The 26,794-nt window shown below is 43.7% G+C and overlaps 1 protein-coding gene across 1 annotated transcript in view; it reads left to right on the top strand.

Annotated features, from left to right (window-relative positions):
- The first annotated feature begins 300 nt into the window (after positions 1-300).
- The window catches only part of LOC124711212 (general transcriptional corepressor CYC8), a 68,607-nt gene continuing 42,113 nt past the window's right edge, over positions 301-26,794 (top strand). The window contains exon 1 of the mRNA XM_047241160.1: positions 301-398. Within this exon, the coding sequence (XP_047097116.1) occupies positions 381-398 (18 nt within the window). The 5' untranslated portion in view covers positions 301-380. The remainder of the gene's footprint in view (positions 399-26,794) is intronic.

The following is a 26,794-nucleotide window of genomic DNA, read 5'->3' as shown; positions in this document are numbered from 1 at the left end:
CGGTTTCGTTAGTAACAAGATGTAAGGGCTGACCGACAGGAATTCGGTCTATCTCTTACAGAGTGGGCGCTATAAGCCGTTAGGTGCGCTGAGCAGCGGGTCGCGCCGTTTGGAGGTTCGCAGTCGACCCTCGGCGCGGTCCAGACAACCGACAGGCGGGCGGCCACGCAGCCTTCGGCTGGAGCGAGGCTGCCGGGAACCGGTCTGCTCTCGCACACTGCTCTGGTTTCACTTTCGCCGCCCCCAGCTCCCCCTATAAGAGGGCGGCGCGCGGCCGCCGGCGAACGCTCTTCGCTCAGCGCAGCCTCCACTCGCCAGCTCACCTCACAGCTTCCTGCACCTCAGCTGACCAGGAGCACGCTACGCGGCGGGGCTTCGCCATGAACAACACGCTCAAGGTCAGTAGTGACTGCGTCTGTGTCTAAAATAGTGCCGAGTGTCCGTCAATAAGTGCTCTATCACCACTAGTAGTTCAGAAGAGTCTTGGAAAAAGCACCGACGTGTGGCAGTACTCATAAAAAAATACCTCCGCGATCAGATTCAGTGCAACATCTGCCGCGGCCGGAACATAAGCCAATTTTTTATATATATATATATATATATATATATATATATATATATATATATATGTTCCGGCCGGGGCAGATATATATATGATATCGATCACGCACTCAGTTGTTGCAGTACTTATTTGCTACAGACTTATTTTCGCTTTCATCGACAGTGGGAGGAAAACAAGAAAAGTGTTACTCGCGAGGAGAACACGGCAAGTGCCATAACCCGATTTCCAAGAAGCTTCGCTCGGTGGAAGAGGCATCAAAATAAGCGAAGGCGTGTCTCAGCTTATCCGTAGATACTCGACCGTTTCTAAGAAACCGACGGTCAATGTTTTCGAGGTACTTCATTTATACATAAGGCTCATCGGCCATTTGACCATCTTCTTCTGTACGGTGCACAAACAGTGCCCCGAAGTCTTACGGCAATCGGCAAAAACCGCGAGTAATGAGTATAATGGCCATGGGCACTATGAATATAGTGCGGGACAGTAATTTGGGAATGTGCGTGTCACGGGAGGGGTGCCAGAGATAAGTCCCTTCAGTCGCGCTATCTTCTGTGTCCTCGGTGGCTCAAATGGATAGCTGGCACGGTAGCTCAGCGTGTTCGGTCAGAGGGTTTAGCTACCCTCTGTAATAAAAAATCTGAGTGAATGGATCAGTGAACAACCTGACCGAGTGTCATCGGACGTCCGCCGCGAAGAAATTCATCGAACAATATAGAACAAAATAAGATTTTTAAAAAAGTTAGATAGAATGTCGTCCGCCATGTAAGCAGGAGATCCTGGGTTCGATTCCCGGTCGGGGCAGACATTTCATCTGTCCACGTTGATGTATATCAACGCCTGTATGTAGCTAAGCATAGTGATTTAATTCTGATTTCATACTTCATAAGTAGTTTAGCAAGGAATAGCTCAATGGAAGCGGCAGCTCACTGATTACCTTCGCAGCTTCACTCTTTTGCACTCAGTGTTCAAAACCGGACTATTATTTTTTAATTTTTGCTTTCATGTACCTACCCATATTCACGAATGTCTTCCAATGTATACTGAAATAACGTTCTCCGTATTCGTCTGCCAATCGTATGGTGAATGAATTAAAAAGTAAAAAGACAACAAATGAATGAAAAAAATATTTGAAGTTGTTTCTGGTGAAATTTCTGTGGTGTATCTTGATTTATAATTAATAGCAAGCGCCAGTTTTTTGGAAAATTGAGCCGTTATGCGTGGTTTGCCGCTAAATTATTGCTGACGCGAGAAATTTTCAGCAATATTAACGACGTTTCTTTCCTGAGAGAGATTCATAGGAAATGTCACTGTGTCAAACCTGCCTTCACGTGGTGCACGTATTGGTCGGAATTTATATGTTTCTAATGATTTCACGAGCCGTATCATACAAGAGAATGCATCAAATCTTTGCAGAATAAACATAAAAATAAAATTTAGTAATTGATAAGAGAATGAAACATAGAAATCCGAAAATTTAAAAAGATTTTTACCCCTGAAAATAGGTAACATGTATATTATCTAATCAATATATGACCCTATTACCTAGTTGTAATTTTACAATTCATATAACGCCAATCCATCCCCTAACTTGATAAGAAACATTCGTGTAACAACAACCTTCTACGGGAATGGGTGCATAAAAGGAAAAATAAATAAAAAAATAATCGGGTTTCGAACACAGGACGCAAACAGTGAGAGGCCACGTCGCAGATCACTGTGCCATGGGTTGGGCTGCATTCGGTGCCCCCTAAAAGACATCTAATTTGAGCGGGAAACTTTGACAGTCGTTTTTCTCAGAACCGGTCGAGTATCTACGGATAAGCCGAGACACGTGCTCGCTTATTATGACTTCTCTTCTACTGAGCGAAGTTTCTGAACAGTCGTGTTATGGCACTTGCCGTGTTCTCTTCGGCAATCTTCTTGTTCTGGTAACAGTAGTAACGTGTGGTCGCAAATGGTGCATTCTGCATATGATTTCCCTCAATATACAGAGTGATTATAAAGTACCGCGACCCCTCTCGCGTGTCCACATATTCATAGATTGTCGCATTGTATTAATATGGAATCATGACAGAGGACAACTTTGAGCTAGTGTGATTATTCTTTATTATTTGTTCCGCGGTTTCTGTGTATGCACCACCGTTTTCACAAACGAGTATGGTTCTACTTTATGCACGATGTGAAATTCTCCTCAACATTGATGGCGTGGTGGCAGTAAATTCACACCGAACAGCATTCATAAGTTTGCCAACTGTCTCGTAATGTATGGCAACAACCTTCTGTTTTGTGAACCACCATAACGCATTATCTCAAATGGTTCTGAGCACTATGGGACTTAACATCTGAGGTCATCAGTCCCCTAGAACTTAGAACAGCTTAAACCTAACTAACCTACGGACACCACACACATCCATGCCCGGGGCAGGATTCGAACCTGCGACCGTAGCAGTCCGGCGGTTCCGGACTGTAGCGCCTAGAACCGCACGGCCACCGCGGCCGGCGCATTATCTCAAGATGACAGTTCAGGACTTAGCGGTTGCCACAACGAACATGCAGGCAAATGGACAGAATCACGTCAATTTATCTGGAAATAACTGTAATAGTACAATGGGCTGGTGTCCCACCCTGCTGGAACCATACACGACCCAGCAGACCCCGAGCAGACCCCGATCTTGCAGAAGTGGAATAAATCAATCACGAAACATGGTGAGACACGCTGTGTCATTCACAGCACCGTCAAAGAAATATGGACATATAAGGTGGATTGCAGACACTGCAGTCCATTTCATGAAACGGGGTGGGTTGCGTTCAAGTTCTTGATAAAAATATGGGTTTTCTTTACTCCATAGATAAACGCTTCTCGCTTTTGCACTGTGGTACATTGCACAATCGCCCGAGGAAACACCTTCTCTCCTGATGGAAAAGTTGAAAAGATATCAAACATCCCCCAACAAGCCTGATGACGTTTTTGCTCGTCATTACCATTAAGTCCGATTACAAACGTACGTTTAAATGTCTTCAAATACACTCCTGGAAATGGAAAAAAGAACACATTGACACCGGTGTGTCAGACCCACCATACTTACTCCGGACACTGCGAGAGGGCTGTACAAGCAATGATCACACGCACGGCACAGCGGACACACCAGGAACCGCGGTGTTGGCCGTCGAATGGCGCTAGCTGCGCAGCATTTGTGCACCGCCGCCGTCAGTGTCAACCAGTTTGCCGTGGCATACGGAGCTCCATCGCAGTCTTTAACACTGGTAGCATGCCGCGACAGCGTGGACGTGAACCGTATGTGCAGTTGACGGACTTTGAGCGAGGGCGTATAGTGGGCGTGCGGGAGGCCGGGTTGACGTACCACCGAATTGCTCAACACGTGGGGCGTGAGGTCTCCACAGTACATCGATGTCATCGCCAGTGGTCGGCGGAAGGTGCACGTGCCCGTCGACCTGGGACCGGACCGCAGCGACGCACGGATGCACGCCAAGACCGTAGGATCCTACGCAGTGCCGTAGCGGACCGCACCGCCACTTCCCAGCAAATTAGGGACACTGTTGCTCCTGGGGTATCGGCGAGGACCATTCGCAACCGTCTCCATGAAGCTGGGCTACGGTCCCGCACACCGTTAGGCCGTCTTCCGCTCACGCCCCAACATCGTGCAGCCCGCCTCCAGTGGTGTCGCGACAGGCGTGAATGAAGGGACGAATGGAGACGTGTCGTCTTCAGCGATGAGAGTCGCTTCTGCCTTGGTGCCAATGATGGTCGTATGCGTGTTTGGCGCCGTGCAGGTGAGCGCCACAATCAGGACTGCATACGACCGAGGCACACAGGGCCAACACCCGGCATCATGGTGTGGGGAGCGATCTCCTACACTGGCCGTACACCACTAGTGATCGTCGAGGGGACACTGAATAGTGCACGGTACATCCAAACCGTCATCGAACCCATCGTTCTACCATTCCTAGACCGGCAAGGGAACTTGCTGTTCCAACAGGACAATGCACGTCCGCATGTATCCCGTGCCACCCAACGTGCTCTAGAAGGTGTAAGTCAACTACCCTGGCCAGCGAGATCTCCGGATCTGTCCCCCATTGAGCATGTTTGGGACTGGATGAAGCGTCGTCTCACGCGGTCTGCACGTCCAGCACGAACGCTGGTCCAACTGAGGCGCCAGGTGGAAATGGCATGGCAAGCCGTTCCACAGGACTACATCCAGCATCTCTACGATCGTCTCCATGGGAGAATAGCAGCCTGCATTGCTGCGAAAGGTGGATATACACTGTACTAGTGCCGACATTGTGCATGCTCTGTTGCCTGTGTCTATGTGCCTGTGGTTCTGTCAGTGTGATCGTGTGATGTATCTGACCCCAGGAATGTGTCAATAAAGTTTCCCCTTCCTGGGACAATGAATTCACGGTGTTCTTATTTCAATTTCCAGGAGTGTAGTTCTTCGTATGTTTTTGTAATGTCGTGTATGGAACTCCCAAATCCTGTGACCGGTTACGAGTGGACGTTTTTGGCGAATGTTCGACAGACGCTGCAGCCGCCACAGACGTTTCCAGTCTTGTCTTTTATGCAACCAGTTGCAAAGAACTTTTTCTCCCACCGTAAAACTGTTGATTTTGGCGGGGAAGGTTTCTGAAACCTTGCAGTGAAATCATGCTACCTCTCATTGATTATTCTGTATAGGACTGTTCGTAAGACCATGTGCTCATTACGATCCGTACCTCCTTGTTGTAAGTAGACTCATCGCCAGTGGTTTAGATGTAGGCCTGTGTCAGCACCTGCAACAATAAGAAATAACAACTCATTAACATCTATGTAATGCATAGAGAGTAAGGAAACTTCGTAATCACTCTGTAATGGTGAGTTGATGAACAGCTTGGCATTGTGTACTTCGTTTCAAGTGGAAGACTGTTGAGGCTATCTCTTTTCAAGCTCATCGAGAGAGCACCAAAGAAGTGTGGAGAGCAGATTCCAGACGTAAAACTACTGGATATATAAAATTTGAGAGAACGGGAGGAGGAGAGCCTCAAAAAATATATTGTACCAGCTGATCACTCCTTCGAACGGTTGCTGCTCATTCGATTAACTCCTCAGTTGCTCTCACGAAACTTAGTGTTTCCAGTTCCAGCCCTTTCATCAATGCTTGACTCTATTAGGAATTGAACACGGATCTGCTATATTTCAGTCCGACAGATTTATATCTCGACAGACGATAAAACATAGGGGCTGAAAATTCCGCTGTTCGCGTGGTGCTGGGTTTCTTTTCTTTCTTCCGTCTCTTTACTGTGTAAGCACTGAAACAACTTTGTTGCCTCTAACGGTATTATGAGAGCTCTTAGAAAGGTTAACAGAGTGCTATGACTCTACGGTCAGTTATTCCTAATAATGCGCAGAATGAGAGAGAGAGAGAGAGAGAGAGAGAGAGAGAGAGAGAGAGAGAGATTATCTAGCACGACAGCCCATTCTTACCGTACTGCCATGTAACCATCGCATAATGGAGCTCCACCTAGCTCCTTGTCCTATCTAGATCTAGCAACTGTGTATACGACCTTCATGGACATTTTTACATTTTTTTTTCCTGGGAGACATTAGCGAACATTACATCGACGTAGTTTTCTTTTTCTAAAGCTTTGCAAAGACATTACAACATTACACCGTTAGCAGCTCGGAAGCTAAATAAATTTTGTATAATAAACATCATGCTTACTAATTCTTCTTTGAATACTAACACTTATGGGGAACTTGTTTCGAAAATTTTAACCGTTTCCGAAAGAAAAAATTTCAGGAACTTTGAGCACTTGTAATCGTATAAATGGAAACAGATAATCAACGTTTGATGTAAAAACTAGCAGCTGACTCTACGCGCAACCAAATATAATGTGGAGGCGCAAAGATTCCATTTTCATGGAATTCCCCTTTTGACGATAGATCTCTTCGAATCAAAGACAGCCTGAAATATCTGGGAACTTGGAACACCCACAGAAGCCTGTTTGTGGGAATGAAGTCCTCTAATTGCGATTCATTGGAAAATTGCTAAAGGATTGTAATCAACTTATGGAAGGGATACATCACGATTCTGACCTCCAGTCGATTGTGTAAATTTCTTCATCACTCGGAATCCTAATCACTTTCCATTAGAGAATAAACAGGAACTTTTCAAAGAGCTCGTGGTCTCGCGGTAGCGTTCTCGCTTCCCTAGCACGGGGTCCCGGGTTCGATTCCCGGCGGGATCAGGGATTTTCACCTGCCTAGAGTTGACTGGGTGTTGTCGTGTCGTCTTCATCATCATCATTCATCGCCATTACGGTCGGAGGAAGGCAATGGCAAACCACCTCCGCTAGGATCATGCATAGTGCAGCGGTGCGGGTCTCCCGCATCGTCCCATACGCTCTGTCAAGGACTATGGGACTTCATCATCATCACTTCAGTCAAAGAAGATATCTGCGTTTCTTCACAGGTATACTTGAGAAGTGAGGGCGTGATAGAAATCGTCAACAAACTCTCACGCGAGGCACTGACGGTAAGCTACAGTGTTTCGCGGGGAGAGTTGGCCATAAGTTTTGAGAATGCACGCTATGAGCCGAGATACGAATTACTTCCTCATATAGGTGTATGTCACACATATCATGAAACAACCATGATGACAATACCTTCGAGAGTTTCGGATAGCCAGGATGAGGTAGGAGGAACAAAGAGAGGCGTGGAACACAAAGCTGCTGACGCAATGAACGCAATTTCGCACACACTATGTGGCGAGCAGCGTAGTAAAGATTTAAAATCCAGCTCTGACGCGTGCTGAAAGCGTGTCGTGAACGGAAATAGTATCCTCGCTCATATAAGTACTACGCTTCACATGTACGACATACATGCTAAGAAATTATTCGAATGGAAAGAAAAGCGGTATATGTGATTTACATGTACAGATAAACATATTGTCACACTTTCATAAAAACTGAATGATTTATTCGAGAGAAACAGCTTCAAAAATTGAGCAACTCAATAGCGCGTTTCGACCTCTGGCCCTTATGCAAGCAGTTATTCGGCTACATAGTGGTTGATAGAGTTGTTGGATGTGCTTCTCGGGGATATAGTGCCAGATTCTGTCAAATTGATGCGTTAGATCGTCAAAATCCCGAAACCATTGGAGGGCCCTGCCCACAATATTTTTAAGCGTTCTCAGATGGGGAGAGATCCGGTGCGCTAATGGCGAAGGTACGGTTTGACAAGCACAAAGACAAGCAGCAGAAACTCTCGCCATGCGCGGACAGGCATTACCTTGCTGAAATGTAGGTCTAGGATGGCTTGCCATGAAGGGTAACAAAACATAATCGTCTTACCACTGTGCTGTAAGGGTGCCGCGGATGACAACAAAAGGAGTCCAGCTATGAAATGAAACGGCACACAAGACCATCACTCCTGGCGTAGGACGGATGACAGTCAGATTGGCATCGCACCGCTGCTCATTTGGGTCAGTTCGGCGCAGGACTTATCACTGAAGACAATTCTCCTCTAACCAATGAGATTCCAAGCGGAATGTGCCCGACACACTGCAGGCTTATTTAGTGTTCAGAGACCAATGGTAGTCAGTGTAAGGGCCGCCGTAAGCTTAGCCCACTTACTGTGAGCTGCCTATTAATGGTCCTTTTGATCACTGAAGCACGTCGGATCGATGATAATTAAGAAACCGGGGCTCTGAGTGCCTCTCTGACGATTGCTGGATCCTCTCGTTCTGTCGTCTCTTCAGGTCGACTGCTTCCCTCCTGACGCTGCATTCGGCCATGGTTCACTAACCCATCACTGAGCCCAAATAAACTTCCTCTCTCGAATGCCGACATCTGCGTATATTGTACGCACGCCTGTCCACGAGGTGTAGTTATTGTCCAACTGAGTACAAAATTCGCAAATACGTTATGCCCTGGTGTTGACACGTCCGTCGTTTATTATCCTTGCCAACTGCGCGATGAAACTGCGCTGCAGCGTTACGCGTTCATCCATCAGCGGCCAAAGTTTTGTATTTTTCGTCGATACATGTATGAATATCAATTTGTCATCAATTTGCATAATTCTTTCGTGGCACAACAATGAAACAAATTACGTTCTAAAGCTCTGTGCACCAATATTTACTAACTTTGAATCGAATGCGATGACTTTGGATCAGACACTGGATTTGTGTTATTAGTGAGCACGGTCCAAATAATGGTAAAGCCCCCTTAATTAGTATTGCCGAAGTTTATACAAATAACTTCATTCCAGTTCCCACGTGCCATTCGCGGGTGGAATAGGGTAGGGGGCGATCATCTGTTAGTGGTACCAGAACTACCGTCCGCCACACACCAGTAGGTGGCTTTCGGAGTATGATGGAGGTGGAGATGCAGACGTAATTTCTTCAAGTACTCACAAACGAATCATTCCTCTGCTCTTGATATGCATTTAAAACTTGTAACCCTATAGTTCCTTTCGTTCCTTCGGGATGTTGCTTTTAGGCCATCTCCAGTCTTCCATTCAAATAAATCATTAACACATTTAGCATTAAACGGTTTGTTTGTTTACTCTTGATTCACATAAATTACGGATCAGAAGCCGTGCTTATTACATAGTTTCATTTCAAAATTCTGCCTCTGTTTTATAAAGCAGTAATTTTTTAATGTCCTTGTGCAATGTATACTCTCAGTATACAAGTGTGTTAAGTAATGTAAAGGCGGCCAAACTTTGACTTGGACATGATTTGTGATTGGTGTAAAGAATGGCAGCTTACTCTAAATATAGATAAATGTAAATTAATGCAGATGAATAGGAAAAAGAATCCCGTAATGTTTGAATACGATATTAAGAGGGACAAGCATGTAATGGCAGTTGTGGGGAAGGCGGGTAGTCGTCTTCGGTTCATTGGTAAAATTTTGGGAAGATGTGGTTCATCTGTAAAGCAGACCGCTTATAAAACACTAATACGACCTATTCTTGAGTACTGCTCGAGTGTTTGGGATCCCTATCAGGTCGGATTGAGGGAGGACATAGAAGCAATTCAGAGGCGGGCTGGTGGTAGGTTTGATCATCACGCGAGTGTTACGCAAATGCTTCAGGAACTCGGGTGGGAGTCTCTGGAGGAAAGGAGGCGTTCTTTTCGTGAATAGCTACTGAGGAAATTTAGAGAGCCAGCATTTGAGGCTGACTGCAGTACAATTTTAATGCCGCCAACTTATATTTCGCGGAAAGAACACAAAGATAAGGTAAGAGAGATTAGGGCTCGTACAGAGGCACATAGGCAGTCATTTTTCCCTCGTTCTGTTTAGGAGTGGAACAGGGAAAGATGCTAGTTGTGGTACGAGGTACCCTCCGCAACGCACCGTATGGTGGATTGCGGAGTATGTATGTAGATGTAGATGTAAAACAGAGGTTAATCTCTGCAACTGTACGAACTGCTGTTCATTTTCTGAAAGCTGAAGTGCTTTGGGGAGCTATTCTGCTGTGAATCCAATATAATTTTTGCGCCATTGCTGAGTGGAATTCTATAAAGTCCAAATAGTGTTATTTAAATCTAAAGCCAGATCATTAACACATCTTAGTCTATTCGATACTTTATGTATCACTGTCGAGATGGGAAACCGCATACTTAATTGTAAATTAGACAATGGCTCTTTCGTCCTATGACGTATTTGAGTAAACTGCCACTACCAATGCAGTAAATAGACAAACCGCGATCCTTAACACTGTACCCCTAATTTCTTCCGACAAAAAAATTTGCTTGAAGAAAAGAGGTGGGGTGTTGAAAATGAGCACTTTTGATTTGTCTGTAGGAAAACAAAGTTCAGAAATGAGTACCGGAGTTGCCTCAGTGCTTGACTGAACAACATTCGTTGTTGCTCCGCGATGTACCGTCTACGTCTCTGCGAAGTGTAACCTGCAACTGTGTGGGTGTGAAATGGTGGGTTCCTAACCATTCGCATGTTGAGCGCACCAGCATGTTGACAAGGAATTGCACAGTAACTAGATTCGAGAGCACAGTTTCACCCAGCAGTAGGCAAGATCGTAGGATATCACTCCGCTCTACTTTTCTAGCGGCCGCTCACCGAGTCGTTAGTGTAATTAACGTAAGTAGAAATTGAGAGATACAGTTATTCCTAAGTCGCTATATGGCTTTCAGTTGGCTGTCTAACGGATACATGTATCCAGGACAAAGAGAGGGTAAATTTCGTACGCTCTTTAGACTCATTTAGACATTTTTTTTGAAACCCAAGTCTCAACTCGTACTTTCCTTACATTGTTATTTTTCTTCGGACGGCAGGAGTAATTTGAATAGTTAGTCAGCTGTGAATCCAATGTACTTATTCCATCATCTATGATTCTGTGTCCTCTAAATGACGTTACCTAAAACAAACCAAGTCATTTGCTGATTGTAGTTTATCCATTGTGGAACTAGCTGAGGAATACGTGTCGATGCCAGAATGTTCACACTTTACTGCCAGTTAAACACTGGGTGTCCTGAAAGCCATGGATCAGAGTGATACGAGGATGCAGTGTTTCTTGAATTTACATAAACCACTTGACTGTGATCGACTTCAACGCCTATTAACGAAAGTACGATCATATGCAGTATCAAACGAAATTTGTGATTGAGTTGAGGATTTGAAACTTCCTTGGTAGCGAGGAACTGTGTTGGAACCTTTTCCGTTCATGTTGTGCATTACTAGCCTGGAAGGCAATATTACTTGCTCCACAAACTGCGACATGGTCGCAAATTGAACAGTGACTCGAATGTAGAATAAATTTCCTTTATTCAAGTCTATGGTCACAAAATTTTGTCATCAGACTACCGGTTTCGGTCTACAATGACCATCTTCAGATCTATTTTATACAAACATGTTGTTCTAATACAACCTCAGAATTTTTGCACGTGATGAAGTATCATTTGAAAAATGTTGCACAAATATTCTGACAACTCATGACAAAATTTCAAAGCAGTGCAAATATTCGCAACTCACTTTAATGTTCAGAAATTTGAAAGTACGCACTTCGAAAATGATTATATCAACGAGTCATAACTGGAACCGGGGAACTCATACAGATACCTTGGTGTACCAGTTTGTTGTGATATGAAATTAATGATGACATAGGCCAAGTCTCGGTTCATTGGTAGAATACTAGAGAAATTCAGTCAGTCCACATGATTACTAGCAAAATATTAACGCGATCCATCCTAGAATACTGTTCATGTGTGTACGATCCATACCAAATATTATTAACAGGGGACATTGAACGTATACAGGGAAGGACAGCGCGAATGAATGATGACAGGTTCATTAGAAACACAGGAGAGCGTCACGGAAATCCTGAGAACTTGAAATGGGATATACACGTTAACCAGCCCGCGAAAGCCTATTTACACCGTTTCAAGAATCTCTATTGAGAAATCTAGAAATATACTACTACCTCAGACGCATCGTTGCCGACAAAATTAGGCTAATTATTCCAGCGCTTCATAAACGAATGGCATAATACTTGGTACGATGGAAAAATTTGCGGAGTATAGATATAGATATAAATGCAGATGTAAAGAAGTTAGTGACAGCCATTAAGCATGGTTACTCGAAGCCGTATACTCTTCATGGGTATGAACGTGTGCGGAAATGCCTTAATTGATCAGACACACACAGCGTCAAGCGAAAATTCTTTTGGTTAAAAGCGCACTTGTTTTTCACAGTAGTTCTCTTTTGGGTCAATGCACACTGAATGATTTTCCATTACCTGCACTTCATATACGACGATCAGCTCGGAAGTTCTCCACAGCACCAATCTACGGCCACTGAACAGTTTCCAATCATCATTTTCTTTAAATGTAAATCAGATGGTGTCAAATCAGGTGTACAACATCCATATCTAACAAATTCGTATGTAAAACCGCCTCGATTGTATCACTGCTAAAACATGCTTGTGCACAGATACGTTCATCTCATGGAAGGTCATTACTTTTAATTTTGAAATTTAGACTACTTCTACGTGTTTTCCACCTAGTTGGTCCAGAAACTTTATATTGTAAAAATAATTCCTTTTGCATAATAGAAAACACCGGTCATAAAATTTTCGGTAAATGAACTCAGCTTTTCCGTTTTTGGTATAGACATCAAGAACTGGACACACGGCTCCTTAAGAAATCGAACAAAATTCACTGGTTGTATTTTAATCGTTCTGAATATAGCCGATTAAATTATTTTTGCACTTGGTTTTTCTCAGCATAAAACAAATGCTCGAAACTTATCCGCAGTTAATTCTTCAGTTACTTCGAGCATCCTTAGCTGGCAATAGTCCTATATTGCAGTATTCATTTTCCTAGGTTTCTCGTCTGAAGTTGCCGTCAACTTCAACATAAGTATGTTCACGTTTTAATTGAGTCACCTGTTTCTGAATGAGGACATGAAGGAGCAGACCCCTTCTAAACCTTGTGACGAAACTCGGTTGGCAATATACTCTCCAAATCAAATTTACTTAGTTTCAACGTAAAACAAACTACTCGCAGAACACGTTGATACTTGGCTTAAGCAACTGCGTAGCATTCATCAGCGTAACCAAAACAAAACCTGAATGCTGTGCCATTGATAGCTCTGCGCCAGGAAGAGAAATACACTCCTGGAAATGGAAAAAAGAACACATTGACTCCGGTGTGTCAGACCCACCATACTTGCTCCGGACACTGCGAGAGGGCTGTACAAGCAATGATCACACGCACGGCACAGCGGACACACCAGGAACCGCGGTGTTGGCCGTCGAATGGCGCTAGCTGCGCAGCATTTGTGCACCGCCGCCGTCAGTGTCAGCCAGTTTGCCGTGGCATACGGAGCTCCATCGCAGTCTTTAACACTGGTATCATGCCGCGACAGCGTGGACGTGAACCGTATGTGCAGTTGACGGACTTTGAGCGAGGGCGTATAGTGGGCATGCGGGAGGCCGGGTGGACGTACCGCCGAATTGCTCAACACGTGGGGCGTGAGGTCTCCACAGTACATCGATGTTGTCGCCAGTGGTCGGCGGAAGGTGCACGTGCCCGTCGACCTGGGACCGGACCGCAGCGACGCACGGTTGCACGCCAAGACCGTAGGATCCTACGCAGTGCCGTAGGGGACCGCACCGCCACTTCCCAGCAAATTAGGGAGACTGTTGCTCCTGGGGTATCGGCGAGGACCATTCGCAACCGTCTCCATGAAGCTGGGCTACGGTCCCGCACACCGTTAGGCCGTCTTCCGCTCACGCCCCAACATCGTGCAGCCCGCCTCCAGTGGTGTCGCGACAGGCGTGAATGGAGGGACGAATGGAGACGTGTCGTCTTCAGCGATGAGAGTCGCTTCTGCCTTGGTGCCAATGATGGTCGTATGCGTGTTTGGCGCCGTGCAGGTGAGCGCCACAATCAGGACTGCATACGACCGAGGCACACAGGGCCAACACCCGGCATCATGGTGTGGGGAGCGATCTCCTACACTGGCCGTACACCACTGGTGATCGTCGAGGGGACACTGAATAGTGCACGGTACATCCAAACCGTCATCGAACCCATCGTTCTACCATTCCTAGACCGGCAAGGGAACTTGCTGTTCCAACAGGACAATGCACGTCCGCATGTATCCCGTGCCACCTAACGTGCTCTAGAAGGTGTAAGTCAACTACCCTGGCCAGCAAGATCTCCGGATCTGTCCCCCATTGAGCATGTTTGGGACTGGATGAAGCGTCGTCTCACGCGGTCTGCACGTCCAGCACGAACGCTGGTCCAACTGAGGCGCCAGGTGGAAATGGCATGGCAAGCCGTTCCACTGGACTACTTCCAGCATCTCTACGATCGTCTCCATGGGAGAATAGCAGCCTGCATTGCTGCGAAAGGTGGATATACACTGTACTAGTGCCGACATTGTGTATGCTCTGTTGCCTGTGTCTATGTGTCTGTGGTTCTGTCAGTGTGATCATGTGATGTATCTGACCCCAGGAATGTGTCAATAAAGTTTCCCCTTCCTGGGACAATGAATTCACGGTGTTCTTATTTCAATTTCCAGGAGTGTATTCTCGTATGTGTTAGATCCTGTTTTCTTTTGATTTATGTAAACCAATTTTTTTTTTGTTTAGATTTTTTTATGCATGGGACAACTATGTTTTTGTCTGTTTGAAATACAATGCAGCTACAATCGTTGTCCCACGCTATTTGTTAACATGTTATCTGGTAAACTGGCCCTTTTCACCTTTCGTTTCCTATTTTAAAGCAGCCAGTTTTTTACCCTTCTGTCGTCTGTTTCGTTATGAACCAACAGGTTAGAGAGAGCCTATGGTTATCGATGTGTTACATTATTAAGTTACCTAGCTCAGTATCTAATGTGCTATCACATTTAAGGAAAGTAAGATGGCTGAATAGATAGTCTTGAACTGTAAAATATTTGATTTTACAAGAAGATTCATCCAAATTCACAAGCCTATACCTTCTACGTCAATGAAGATAGGAACTTGGGATAAATTTAATATACGGGTAGGACCAAAAGAAACATTCGATTTTACAAGGACATATCTTTCACATGCATGCACATACAACTTAGGATGCATTTCACAATTACGTTTAGATTATTTATTGTTGTCTCAATCGTATATAATCAGACTTGGTAACTAGTTTTGATAACATTTATAATCATCTTCAGATCTTATCTACCAGGAGCTGTTGGAAGCATTTTTTTTAAAGAAACAACACAGTCATTAGCTGTAAATAATCGGAATAGCAGTACAGTCCACTAGTAACAACACAGCGTGGCATCTAGCATTTTACTAAACCCACATTGGATCATACAGATCCATGTGTCATGACTGGAATAGTGTGACTACTAAACGAACACGATTTCCATGGCTGTCTCTATTGTGTAATATTCTACCACTATCAATTAGATGAGAAGCAGGAGCTGCGATAGATTTCCAGAAGTGTACCGCTCATCATAACTTACTTCTGTATAACCCGCTACAGAGTACATCTGCCACCAGACTTACGTCCAGGAAACCACGCCAGCCAACGCAAGATGCTCCTCTTCTTTCTAGTGCGTACCAAGAATGGAAAGAAGTTTGACAGAAGTTTCCAATGGATTTGATCTTCACAGCAAACTACGGACATCTCTGAATCGATCCCATAGAGGGCATGGAAGGTGCGGTGCCTTTTTGTAACCGCGCGGGGTAGTTGCGCCCTCTTACGCGCCTTGCCACGGTCCGCGCGGCTACCCCCGTCGCAGGTTCGACTTCTCCTGCGGGCGTGTGTGTGTGTGTGTGTGTGTGTGTGAGAGAGAGAGAGAGAGAGTGTGTTGTCCTTAGCGTTAGCTAGTTTAAGTTAGATTAAGTAGTGTGTAAGCCTAGGGACCGAAGACCTCAGCAGTTTGGTCCCATAGGAATTTACCACAAACTTCCAAATTCCCAATTTCCTATTTGTATGAATGGGGATCCAAGGACGCCCTGACGTGCGACTGTGGGGTTGCTGTGCAACGTACGCTGCGTGTGAATGAAGAGTATTTATTACAAAAATTTCCCGGTGAACTGAATGAGTTGCATTTGGTAACAACAAGCTCTGTGGACTGGTTAAGAGATACAGATATTCAGTTACAGAATTTTGGTGTCTGTGTACGTTGTGTTTTTACGAACATTTAACTATGTTGTATACGAAGTCTTTATATAAAAATGTAACATGTAAGCTGTACGATAATAATAATAATAATAATAATAATAATACACCTTAAAATTATCTGCCTGCTAAAAAAAATTTACTTTTCGCAACTCATGATTAACCATATCTGAAGATGATAATTAATTGTGGTCCATATTATTTGTCAAGTGTGATTAATTGCATGTGACAGTATTACAATAAATATTTCGAAAAAATTTATACGGCAGCTCTCGTGACAATATGTCAACATTATTATTATATTTACCATCCACAAAATGTTGAATTTGACCTCCACCGAACTAGCGAAAAAAACATCTAAACGATTACCAAACTCATCCCATACTTTTATGGGTATTATTTAATTGAAAACCTCTCCAGTTGCTCTGCAGAACTTCATTTAGTACGCTACCGGTTTGGCTTCATCAGTAAACCACTTTCCAGTATTTCTGAAAGCAGCAGTAAATGTAATAGATGTATACACATGTAGATAATGAAAGAAGAAAAATTGAAGTTTACACATGTGTAACTACAGATAGAACTTAGACTATGCTATACAGGAACAACATCCAAATGAAAAAAATATATGTCTGGTGGATTTAAAATCTTACATTCCCAATGGTACCATGAGAAATGTGGCTATCTTAACGCAGTATGAAATACAGGAAGTAACTCCATCTTCACAGCTCATGTCATACAAGAGAATCACAAGGTGTACAACATCGAAAATCATCCCGAAACCCTTCGTAAAATGAAGAAGGGACACTTTATGGACATAATGAAGACAAAGAAATGTACGGCCACCTGAAAAAATGCAAATCAAATACGCTCAATGAGCAATGTGCACTTAAAAGCACGAGTTTCTGGATATCTGCCACCGCGTTATTGATTACTTCTTTAAAGTTATTCCACAAATTCTTAACTGTATCTAGTAGATGTTTACCTAGACGTTTGTTAATATGTTCTGTAAGCAGTCCACGATCCATCATAGGTACGCTACCGACCTCTGTAGTTCCTTGTACCTCAACTTTTGAACGCTAGACAGTTAACTTCTTAAATACAAACTTTTTAAATCCAATAAATGCTTATAATGTAATGTCTTGAGACGTACATATTTCTCAGTATATCACTGAGCACGTAAGGTTCTAAGCTCAGTAGATTTGTACTTTCATCGTTTGCACGATGCTTCTGTACATTATGATGTAAGTTTTGTGCTCTGTCTATGGTTACACATATGTAAGCCTTACTTTTTCATCTTCTATTATGTACATGTTTATGTATCTACGTACCATAGTTATGGTAATTTTCAGAACTACTTGAAAACTGCATAATAGCAAAGCCGAAACAGGTAGCGGTAGCGGACCAGATAAAGTTCTACTAGCAACTAGAATGGTTTTACATTAAATCAGCAAACAGTTGCGGAGCACGAGGAGAAACTATTAATTTTTTTTTCTGGAGTGACTGTTTTCACTGTTGCTGCTAGACGTCGTCACAGTTTACACGGAATTGCTGGAAGCGAAGGCACATAGACAGAGTCCGCCACACACACACACACACACAGACACACACACACACACACACACACACACACACACACACACACACACACACACACACAAGATCAAATTTCACCTTACAGGGCGACCCTGGAGGCCAGTGGTGCAACGCGTGAGTTGTACGCCCTTTACAGATGGTCCATTGTGAGGCCATACTCTGGACTAATATCGTGCCTCCCAGTTGTGATTGAATTGCACCTGTCGAATCAGAGACCGCAAAACGCCTTTTGTTGCTATGTTATCGCAATCTTGACCCAACGCACACAGGGTATAAACGAACGAGCTACACTATAACAATCCTTACAGACCCCACATGAACCGGCAACTTAAATTAGTGCGAAGGCAAAGTTTCGACGTGTAAACTAAAATTAACTCCAAATTTTTACCTTTATTATGGACCGCAAATTTCTCACAGTTAATTGTTAACATCCACTGTTAGTCTTTAAAACTGCAACACTGAGGCAGCGTGTAATATACTTCATGTCGCTATAAGGTGTATAACATGCTTGGATATGCAAGTGATTAGCATTTCAGCGCAACCGCACAAAGAAGAGAGAAGCAATGTGTGATGTCACCGCCAGACACCACACTTGCTAGGTGGTAGCCTTTAAATCGGCCGCGGTCCGTTAGTATACGTCGGACCCGCGTGTCGCCACTGTCAGTGATTGCAGACCGAGCACCGCCACACGGCAGGTCTAGAGAGACGTCCTAGCACTCGCCCCAGTTGTACAGCCGACTTTGCTAGCGATGGTTCACTGACAAATTACGCTCTCATTTGCTACGACCTAGCAAGGCGCCATTATCGTTTGCTATTTATCTAGTGATGCATGTACCGTCAGACCGATGTTCACCAATTATGGATTAAAGTTAGGTATTCCAGCAGCTTCGTACTTTATTTGCTAGTCTCAATTACTTTACCTGTTCCAGACCTCACGCCAGCCTGCGTGAGCTTAAACGCGTGCCTTTCAGCTTCCTGTCATAGTGACTTGGCTGTCTTTCCAAGTCACAACACAATGCTATCTACGTACTGTTTAATTTTTTTTTTAATTTGTGGTAAGATGGGACCAAACTGCTTAGGTCATCGGTCCCTAAGCTTAAACACTACCTAATCTAAGTTAAACTAACCTACGCTATGGACAACACACACATCCATGCTCGTGGGAGGACTCGAACCTCCGACGGGGGAACCCGCTCGGGCCGTGACAAGACGCCCTAGACCACGCGGCTACCCCGCGTATCTACGTTCTGTACTTCTGTACTTACCCAGTGGGTTTCTCATCCAGAAATCGTATTTGACTGTTGTTTGTCTGTGAGAAGATCGTGATATACCTCGTGTAAGAAGTAGAATTGGCTACCAGTACACGTTGTAGGGGAGCGACGTATCCTACTGAGAATATGGTTTATCATTCCACGATATTGCTGCTCGCATTCGTCGTTGTGCTGCAAATGTCATGCGAATATCCACTCAATGGATTCAGGATGCTACGGTCGCAGGTTCGAATCCTGCCTCGGGCATGAATGTGTGTGATGTCCTTAGGTTAGTTAGGTTTCAGTGGTTCTAAGTTCTGGGGGACTGATGACCACAGATGTTAAGTCCCATAGTGCTCAGAGCCATTTGATTCAGGATGGGCATACTCAATGGTTTGCCAGATCTCAAAAACAAGAAGCAAGTAGCGCCCGATATGGCACGCATTTTGTTCGCACGGCTGTTTGTGATCAGGGACAACGCGAGAACTCTTGGAACACTACGGACTATCAGTACGGTATACTATCTGGAGGCTTTACTTGACGCGGCAGCTATGAGTGGCGCGCCGACGTGCTGTGCCCAAGAACAACGCAGGACACACGCGTTGGCCCATCTTCAATCTCCAGAGGAGTCTCGTTTCTCCGTACACTGTGGAGATGGACGTGTCTGTGTGGCCATTCCTAGGAGAACGAATGTTACCAGATTGCATTCTTCATGGTTATATAGGCCCACCTCTTCAGCTGATAGTATGGCGTGCCCGTGGGTGCACAACACGAGAACTTCTGGTTCGCATAGCCATTAATTTGCGCTGGAGATGTCATATTTATGGCGTGTTAAAACCGTTTGCTGTGTCATATTTTTCAGGTTATCGTGATGTTATCGTTTAACAAGATAATGCAAGACCTTGTGCTCCCCATGGTGGCCTGACCTACTTGCATACAGAACGTGTTCGACTGTTACCGTGGCCGACATCTTCTTTAGGTACTCATACATGAGAATCATCTGCTCGTGGGGTCTCCGTAGAGTGGCACAGAACTACTCGCCAGTCAATACTACTTTTCAACTTTTGCATAGATTTAATCGTGATGGAATGTGATAGACGTATATTTCATCCAATCTGAGTTCAGCTCGATAGCCAAATGGGATAATCCGTTGTTGTTACCAAAGCGCGCAGCAGTGTCTTAAATTTCGCATCATATATGCCCATAAATCACCTCAAATTTAGTCATTTATTGTTTCTACTAGTCATACACTAATTAAAATTTAATTATTTGCTACCATTCCAGCTGTCGTGTTTAATGTTAGAGCAGTATATCAATTCCATACATTTTCTACATTCTATTGAATGTTGTTAGCGCTGTCTCTTTTATATTCGCCTATGTACTCAAAGAAATATACCGAAGACCTCATTAAAGAGCTGCGGGTGCTCAACTCGAAATCTTCAGCTTCTTCCATCTTTCTCTAAGCGTTATTTAATCGGGAGTCTGTGGCCACCAGAGAAGTAGGGGAATCGAAAAACGTCTGGAGAAACAACAATGTACTGTACAGACTTTTGAGGGTCACTTTGCGGAGGTACAGCGCCGCTTGTCGAAAGCAGCCGTTCCGTTAGCCAAGTCGATGGTTCCAGTGGAACAAGTAGGCTGCTGCTTTCAAACGAAACCCGAGAAGGCGGTACGAAGCTTTTCTCTGGAAGTAAGCGAGGTCGTCGGATTACGCTCTCCATGCTACGTGCTGGAACGACTTTACAGAGAGAGAACCACATTCAGCAGAGGTATCGAGTGTACAGTCTGACCGATTCGAAATGTCAAAGTGAAACGTGGGCCACTAAATAGCCCTTGAAAGACATTCCTCTGCAGAATAAATGTACTTTTTGTTTAGGCAGGTAACGTTACAACGTAATACCTCTTGAACATTGAGAATGTGCTAACTGTATTTATTAATATTTATTTATTCCGGCAAAAGTGGGGCCACTAGCAACCCCACTCACATCTTACCATGCCCTTTTCATATAAACAAAAGAAGATTATGGTCTAACTCCGCTGTAATTAGAAACGGGGTACACATTCGGTCTGATCTGACCAATAGTATCCGGAGATGTATTAGCGGACATTAAAACGGGGTATATTCAGGTTTCTCCTTTATGACAGTTTGAACTCTATTGGGGAAACGTTCAGTAAGATATCTGAATATCTGTGGAGGAATGGGAGTCCATTCGTCTTCAGTATCCGAAACTAGAGAAGGTAGTGATGTTGAATGCTAGGGTGTGGAACAAAAGTCGATGTTTAACTGATCCAAAAGTATTCCACTGGATTCAGATCGGCCCATTTCAGGGATATTATTCTGCACATACCATTGCCTCATAGATGCTACTTTAAGACAGATCACATTGTCATCCAGATACAAACGTCGTCTCTGAGTTGTTCCTCTACTATACGCATTACGCAATACTGTAAAATGTGCACAAATCATTCTATGTACATATAATGGTTCCTTTAAGAGACCAAATCCTAACCACAAGAGACACCCACATACGGCGTCACCACCTCCTCCATACTTCACTCTTGACAGTACACACGACGGCTGGTAACGTTTCCCAGGCTTCCATCACATCCAGGACCTTCCATCGAATTACCACAGGCTACAGCTTGATTCAGCACTGCAGTCTCTTCTTTCCATTCCTGCACTGTCCTGGCTTCCCTCTTTCTACCACTATAAGCGTCGCTTAGCATCGACTACAGATACTTGTAGCTTATGAGGAGCTGCACGTCACTCTTTTTAACTCTTTAAGTCATTGCGCTAGCTTGACTGCTAGTAAGACTTTGGAACTCACGAGTCATCTGACTTTTTACAACCTTGCCGCGTGTGATAGCCGTGCGGTCTGAGGCGCCTTGTCACAGTTCGTGCGTCTCCCCCCGTCGGAGGTTCGAATCCTCCCTCGGGCATGGGTGTGTGTGTGTTGTCCTTAGCGTTAGTTAGTTTAAGTTAGATTAAGCACTGTGTAAGCTTAGGGACCGATGACCTCAGTAGTTTGCTCCCATAGAACGAAACACAAATTTCCAAACTTTTACAGCCAGCCTCCGAAATACTCAGCGACCCGTGTCCGTCAGTACATGATTTTTGTCTGGTCTTAGTTTGGCTGTGGTTGTTCTTTTGCATTTCCGTTTCACAATCACACCACCAACAGTCAGCTTTAGAAGGGTTGAGTTGTCCCTATCAGGTGCCATCCAGTGACTAGTCAGCGTCAGAAGTCACTGAGCTGTCCTCGCCGACATATTCTGACGTTTCTGCTTCTCTTCTGACAAGAGAAGATGCCGCGCGTTCTTTTATACTTGGGAGTCTGCCTCTTGTGATACGTTGTCAGTTTCGCGTAACATAGGGGTGTCGTGATGTTCTACATCAGATAATGTAGATCAGAGGAAACCGGACGTATTCTATCAAACATACTCTCGCATCATTCGCATTAAGTGATTTAGGCAAGTCACGGGAAAGTTCAATCAAGCTGATCTGACAGGTATTTAATCCTGCCGTCCAGATTACGACTCCAATTTCTTACCACTACGCCCCTTTTCTCGTTAGAAATATATTCACTTTTTGGGCAGAACATTTCAGAAATATTTCACGAAATGTTTTCCCCTTTTGTAATCCAAGACGAGAAAATTGATTCGGTGCCAAACGAACACGTAGCTACTGCGGTTGACTCATCATCAGCGGTACTACTGAAATCGTTGTAATGCCATAGACTTGTTCATAGCAGATTTTGGAAATGATGAGTCTCAAAGAAAAGAATGAATCAGCACTGAATGAAATACGAAATAATGATAAGTGTACACTGGGTATTTCAAATCCTTTGTAAAAAACGTCTAGGAATGATAGATCACGTCACTTGGAACAACTTTCGTTAGATATAAAATGTTCGCTAACGCCTTCCAGCGATTCTAGACGTCGTTTATTACCTGCCTGTGATGAAGAACTTTCACCGAACTAACGGGGTCACATAATCAGGTGTACTGCTTACTACGTACCCCACTAAATAGACAGTGATTTTCCACAAGGAGGCCATAAGAGTTAGTGCCTCTAAGCGGAGAAACATATTTTAGAAACAAATCAGGAACTTTAACTTTTCTCGGTCCAGGATTTTTTCACGATGAGCAGATGTCTGGCTTATAGACAACGTCCGTTGCACATTCACGCAACACAGTGCCCATAACCTGCCGCCTCTCAGGGGTTGTAGCTGTTGTGGTCTTCAGTCCGAAGACTGGTTTCATGCAGTTCTCCAGGCTACTCTATCCTGTGCAAGCCTCTTTATCTCCGAATAACTACTACAAGCTACATCCTCCTGAATCTGATTACTGTATTCATTTCTTGTTCTCTCTCTACGATTCTTACCCCCACCCCTACACACACACTTACGTCCAGTAAAACTGGAGATTCCTTGATGCTTCAGATTGTGTCCTATCAATCGGTCCCTACTTTTAGTCAAGTTTTGGCACAAATTTCTTGTCTCCCGATTTTATTCAGTACTTCGTCATTAGTTGCGGTAGGTACCAATCTAATCTTCAACATTCTTGTGTAACACCACAATTCAAAAGCTTCTATTCTCTTCTTGTGTAAATTGTTTATCGTCCATGTTTCGCGTCCATACATGGCTACTCTTCAGATAAATAGCTTCAGAAAAGACTTCCTTAAATCTACACTCGATCTTAATAAATTTCTCTTCTTTACAAACGCTTTCCTTGTCATTAACCAGTTTACATTTTATGTCCTCTCTTCTTCGGCCATCATCAGTTACTTTGTTACCCAAACAGTAAAAATCGTTTGCTACTTTATGTTTCTCATTTCCTACTGTAATTCCCTCAGAATCACACGTTTTAATTCGACTACACTCCATTATCATTGTTTCGCTTTTGTTGACGTTCGTTAATCAGCGGCCCGTTATTTACGTGGCCTTTGCGTAGACATGCACTGCCTCATACCTCCGTAAACCTACAAAAACTGTCGGATCTCTGATACGCAGAATCAGTGATGTATTTCGTTCCAAAGACGGAGAAACAAGCTATTAAGCAGGCGGTCACAATGTTTTGACACATCAGTGTAGAGGTATTACCAGAAACCAGTTACAAGTTAAATACGTGTTGAAATCGAAAATATTGGAAACCCTCACAACGTAAAATTGTTTAGACATTAGACCTTACATCCTAAAATTGGTCACTAGATCGAAACACCGAGTAGGAAACATAATGCGTCCCTAGGTGTATTTTCCTCAGGGTACAACATTCTCCCTTCCCTCTCGTTAGTTCTGCGTGGCCTGCGGAACTTTCTTTTCACAGCACAAAAGCGTCTTGGATAACTCTAGAGATCAGGCCATGGAACTAATTACTGCGTACATTCTCTTCGTAGACGTATGGACGAGCCAGGTTGACTGGCACTGTCTACAACAGAGGCTATTCTAATTCAGTGGTTGTTTACCAAGGCCGTCACCAGCCAATAACGACACTGATAATCAATCACTACATGAGAGTACTAAACAGGTCGAATACATTCTACTCAACATACAACATTAATACAGTATGCTTAAACTAGATATTAAAACACTACAAGAGTTATATGTAGCAATGCGTTGGTAAGGAAGGGATCATCTGGAATTTCACGCCTGCTGGTGTCGGCATCAGATCTTCTACTTCCCCAGTTCAGTCTAGTCAGCCTGTGCAGGTAGTAGCGGAAAATCAGTATTCAGAAACTGTACATACTAATACGAGGGACGTTCGATAAGTACTGGGGCACATTTTTTCTTCTGTCAATTTTGGTTGAAAAAATTCGGAATTTGTTGTGGAAAATCGTGAATTAGTTGCAGAGAAGTAACAAATTAAAATGTTCGTGTTTCATGCGGTAGCCTTACTGCATGAGCAGTGACAATGCAGTAAGCGTTAAACTTATTTCCTTTCATCAGTTTGTGGAGGGCGTCAGGGAAGAAAAGTTTCGTAAAGACTTGAAATTATGTGTAAGGTTTGTTGCAAGTTACTACGTGCTATCATTCTCAAATACTGGATGAAGGTTGTCTGGGTATTAACGCATCGTGTGCTACTATTCTTATTCACCCCCAACCCTTTGGTAGGTATGTGGTTCTTACCTCCACAGCGTTTCTTTGCTGACAGCATATGTTGTGTGTACCAAGTTTGGTTGAAAACTGTCTAGTGGTTTAGGAGGAATGGTTCAAATAGCTCTAAGCACTATGGGACGTAACATCTGAGTCATCAGTCCCCTAGACTTAGAACTACTTAAACCTAACTAACCTAAGGACATGACACACATTCATGCCCGAGGCAGGATTCCAACCTGCGACCGCAGAAGCAGTGGGTTCCGGACTGAAGCGCCTAGAACCGCACGGCCACAGCGGCCGGCATTTAGGAGAGATTTGCAATATACATATGTACATGTACATGTACATCCATTCTGGAAAATAATTTGAGATGGAGATGACATATAGTAAAATGTTTTAGATGAAAGTTGTAGGTGGCAATGAGAGTGACGCATTGCCACTAATGGTCGTGACCTTGAACGTGATTCTGAAGGTGATTTGAAGGTTAAAGTGATTTATATAAATGGAAACCCTAATGTTTGATTCAATATTTGGGAAGATCGGCAAATTTTACATCTAAAATAATAAATTATTCAAGGTCATGGCTAGTTCAATGAAGAGCAAATAAGCAAATATATTTTATTTCTAGTAGGGATTAACTTAGGAGGGATACAGCAAAATACAATGTTAGATACAAATTAGAAGGGGCATCCCAGGGAATGAGAGTCGAGGGGACTCATTCAACGACTTGTAACTTAATGATTTGCCTCGGATGTCTACAATAACATTTATACACTGTGCGTATTTATTTTTAACTCGTTAATTACTAGTAATGATACTTGACCCCTTATGCCCCTTCCAATCTGCATCTAACATTGTATTTCGCTGTGTCCCTCTATTCTAAATTGATCCCAGCCAGAACTAAAAACGTATTTACTTATTTGACCTTGATTGAACCTTGCCATGATGTTGAGTAATGTATCATATTATGCGTGAAATTTGCCACTCTTTCCGAATCTTAAATCAAGTTTTAGACTTCCCATTTTCAAAAATCACTTTCACCTCGAAATAACCTTCAAAATTGCGTTCAAGTTCACGGCCGTTCGTAGAAATACGTGTCCTTCTTTGCCACCTACAATTTTTATCTAGAACATTTTGCTGTACATCATCTCCATTTTGTAGAGCAGGGGTCACCAAACGCTTTAGTCCGCAGGCCAGATTGACTCCCCCACGGAGTCATAAGGGCCAAGATCTACCTAGTGGGATTAAAGCAGTCTAGCACTCCATGATCACCGTAATGTAAGGCTAAAGGAAAGATGAAATCGCAAAAATCTAAGGTTGTGGGAATAGCTAGCACTGAAACGAACTACGATTTTTATTTAATTACATAATTTTGATTGGTGGTCGTACCTGACCGAAATTCTGGCGTATTTTATTCTGGCGAATTTCACCGACAAAAAAGTATGTCACTACACATTCTGTATGTATTTTACAACGTAATCAAAAGAAAGTGAAACCTCGCTTCTCTGCCTCGTGATGACTGGGTGTTGTGTGATGTCCTTAGGTTAGTTAGGTATAAGTAGTTTTAAGTTCTAGGGGACTGATGACCGTAGATGTTAAGTCCAATAGTGCTCAGAGCCATTTGAACCTCGCTTAAGAAGCATCTTCCATAATGATTGATTA

This window comes from Schistocerca piceifrons, chromosome 8, assembly GCF_021461385.2.
Source record: "Schistocerca piceifrons isolate TAMUIC-IGC-003096 chromosome 8, iqSchPice1.1, whole genome shotgun sequence".
Classification (NCBI taxonomy): Eukaryota; Metazoa; Arthropoda; class Insecta; order Orthoptera; family Acrididae; genus Schistocerca; species Schistocerca piceifrons.
Note: the sequence above shows the minus strand (reverse complement) of the source record. Positions and strands in the feature narration are given on the sequence as shown.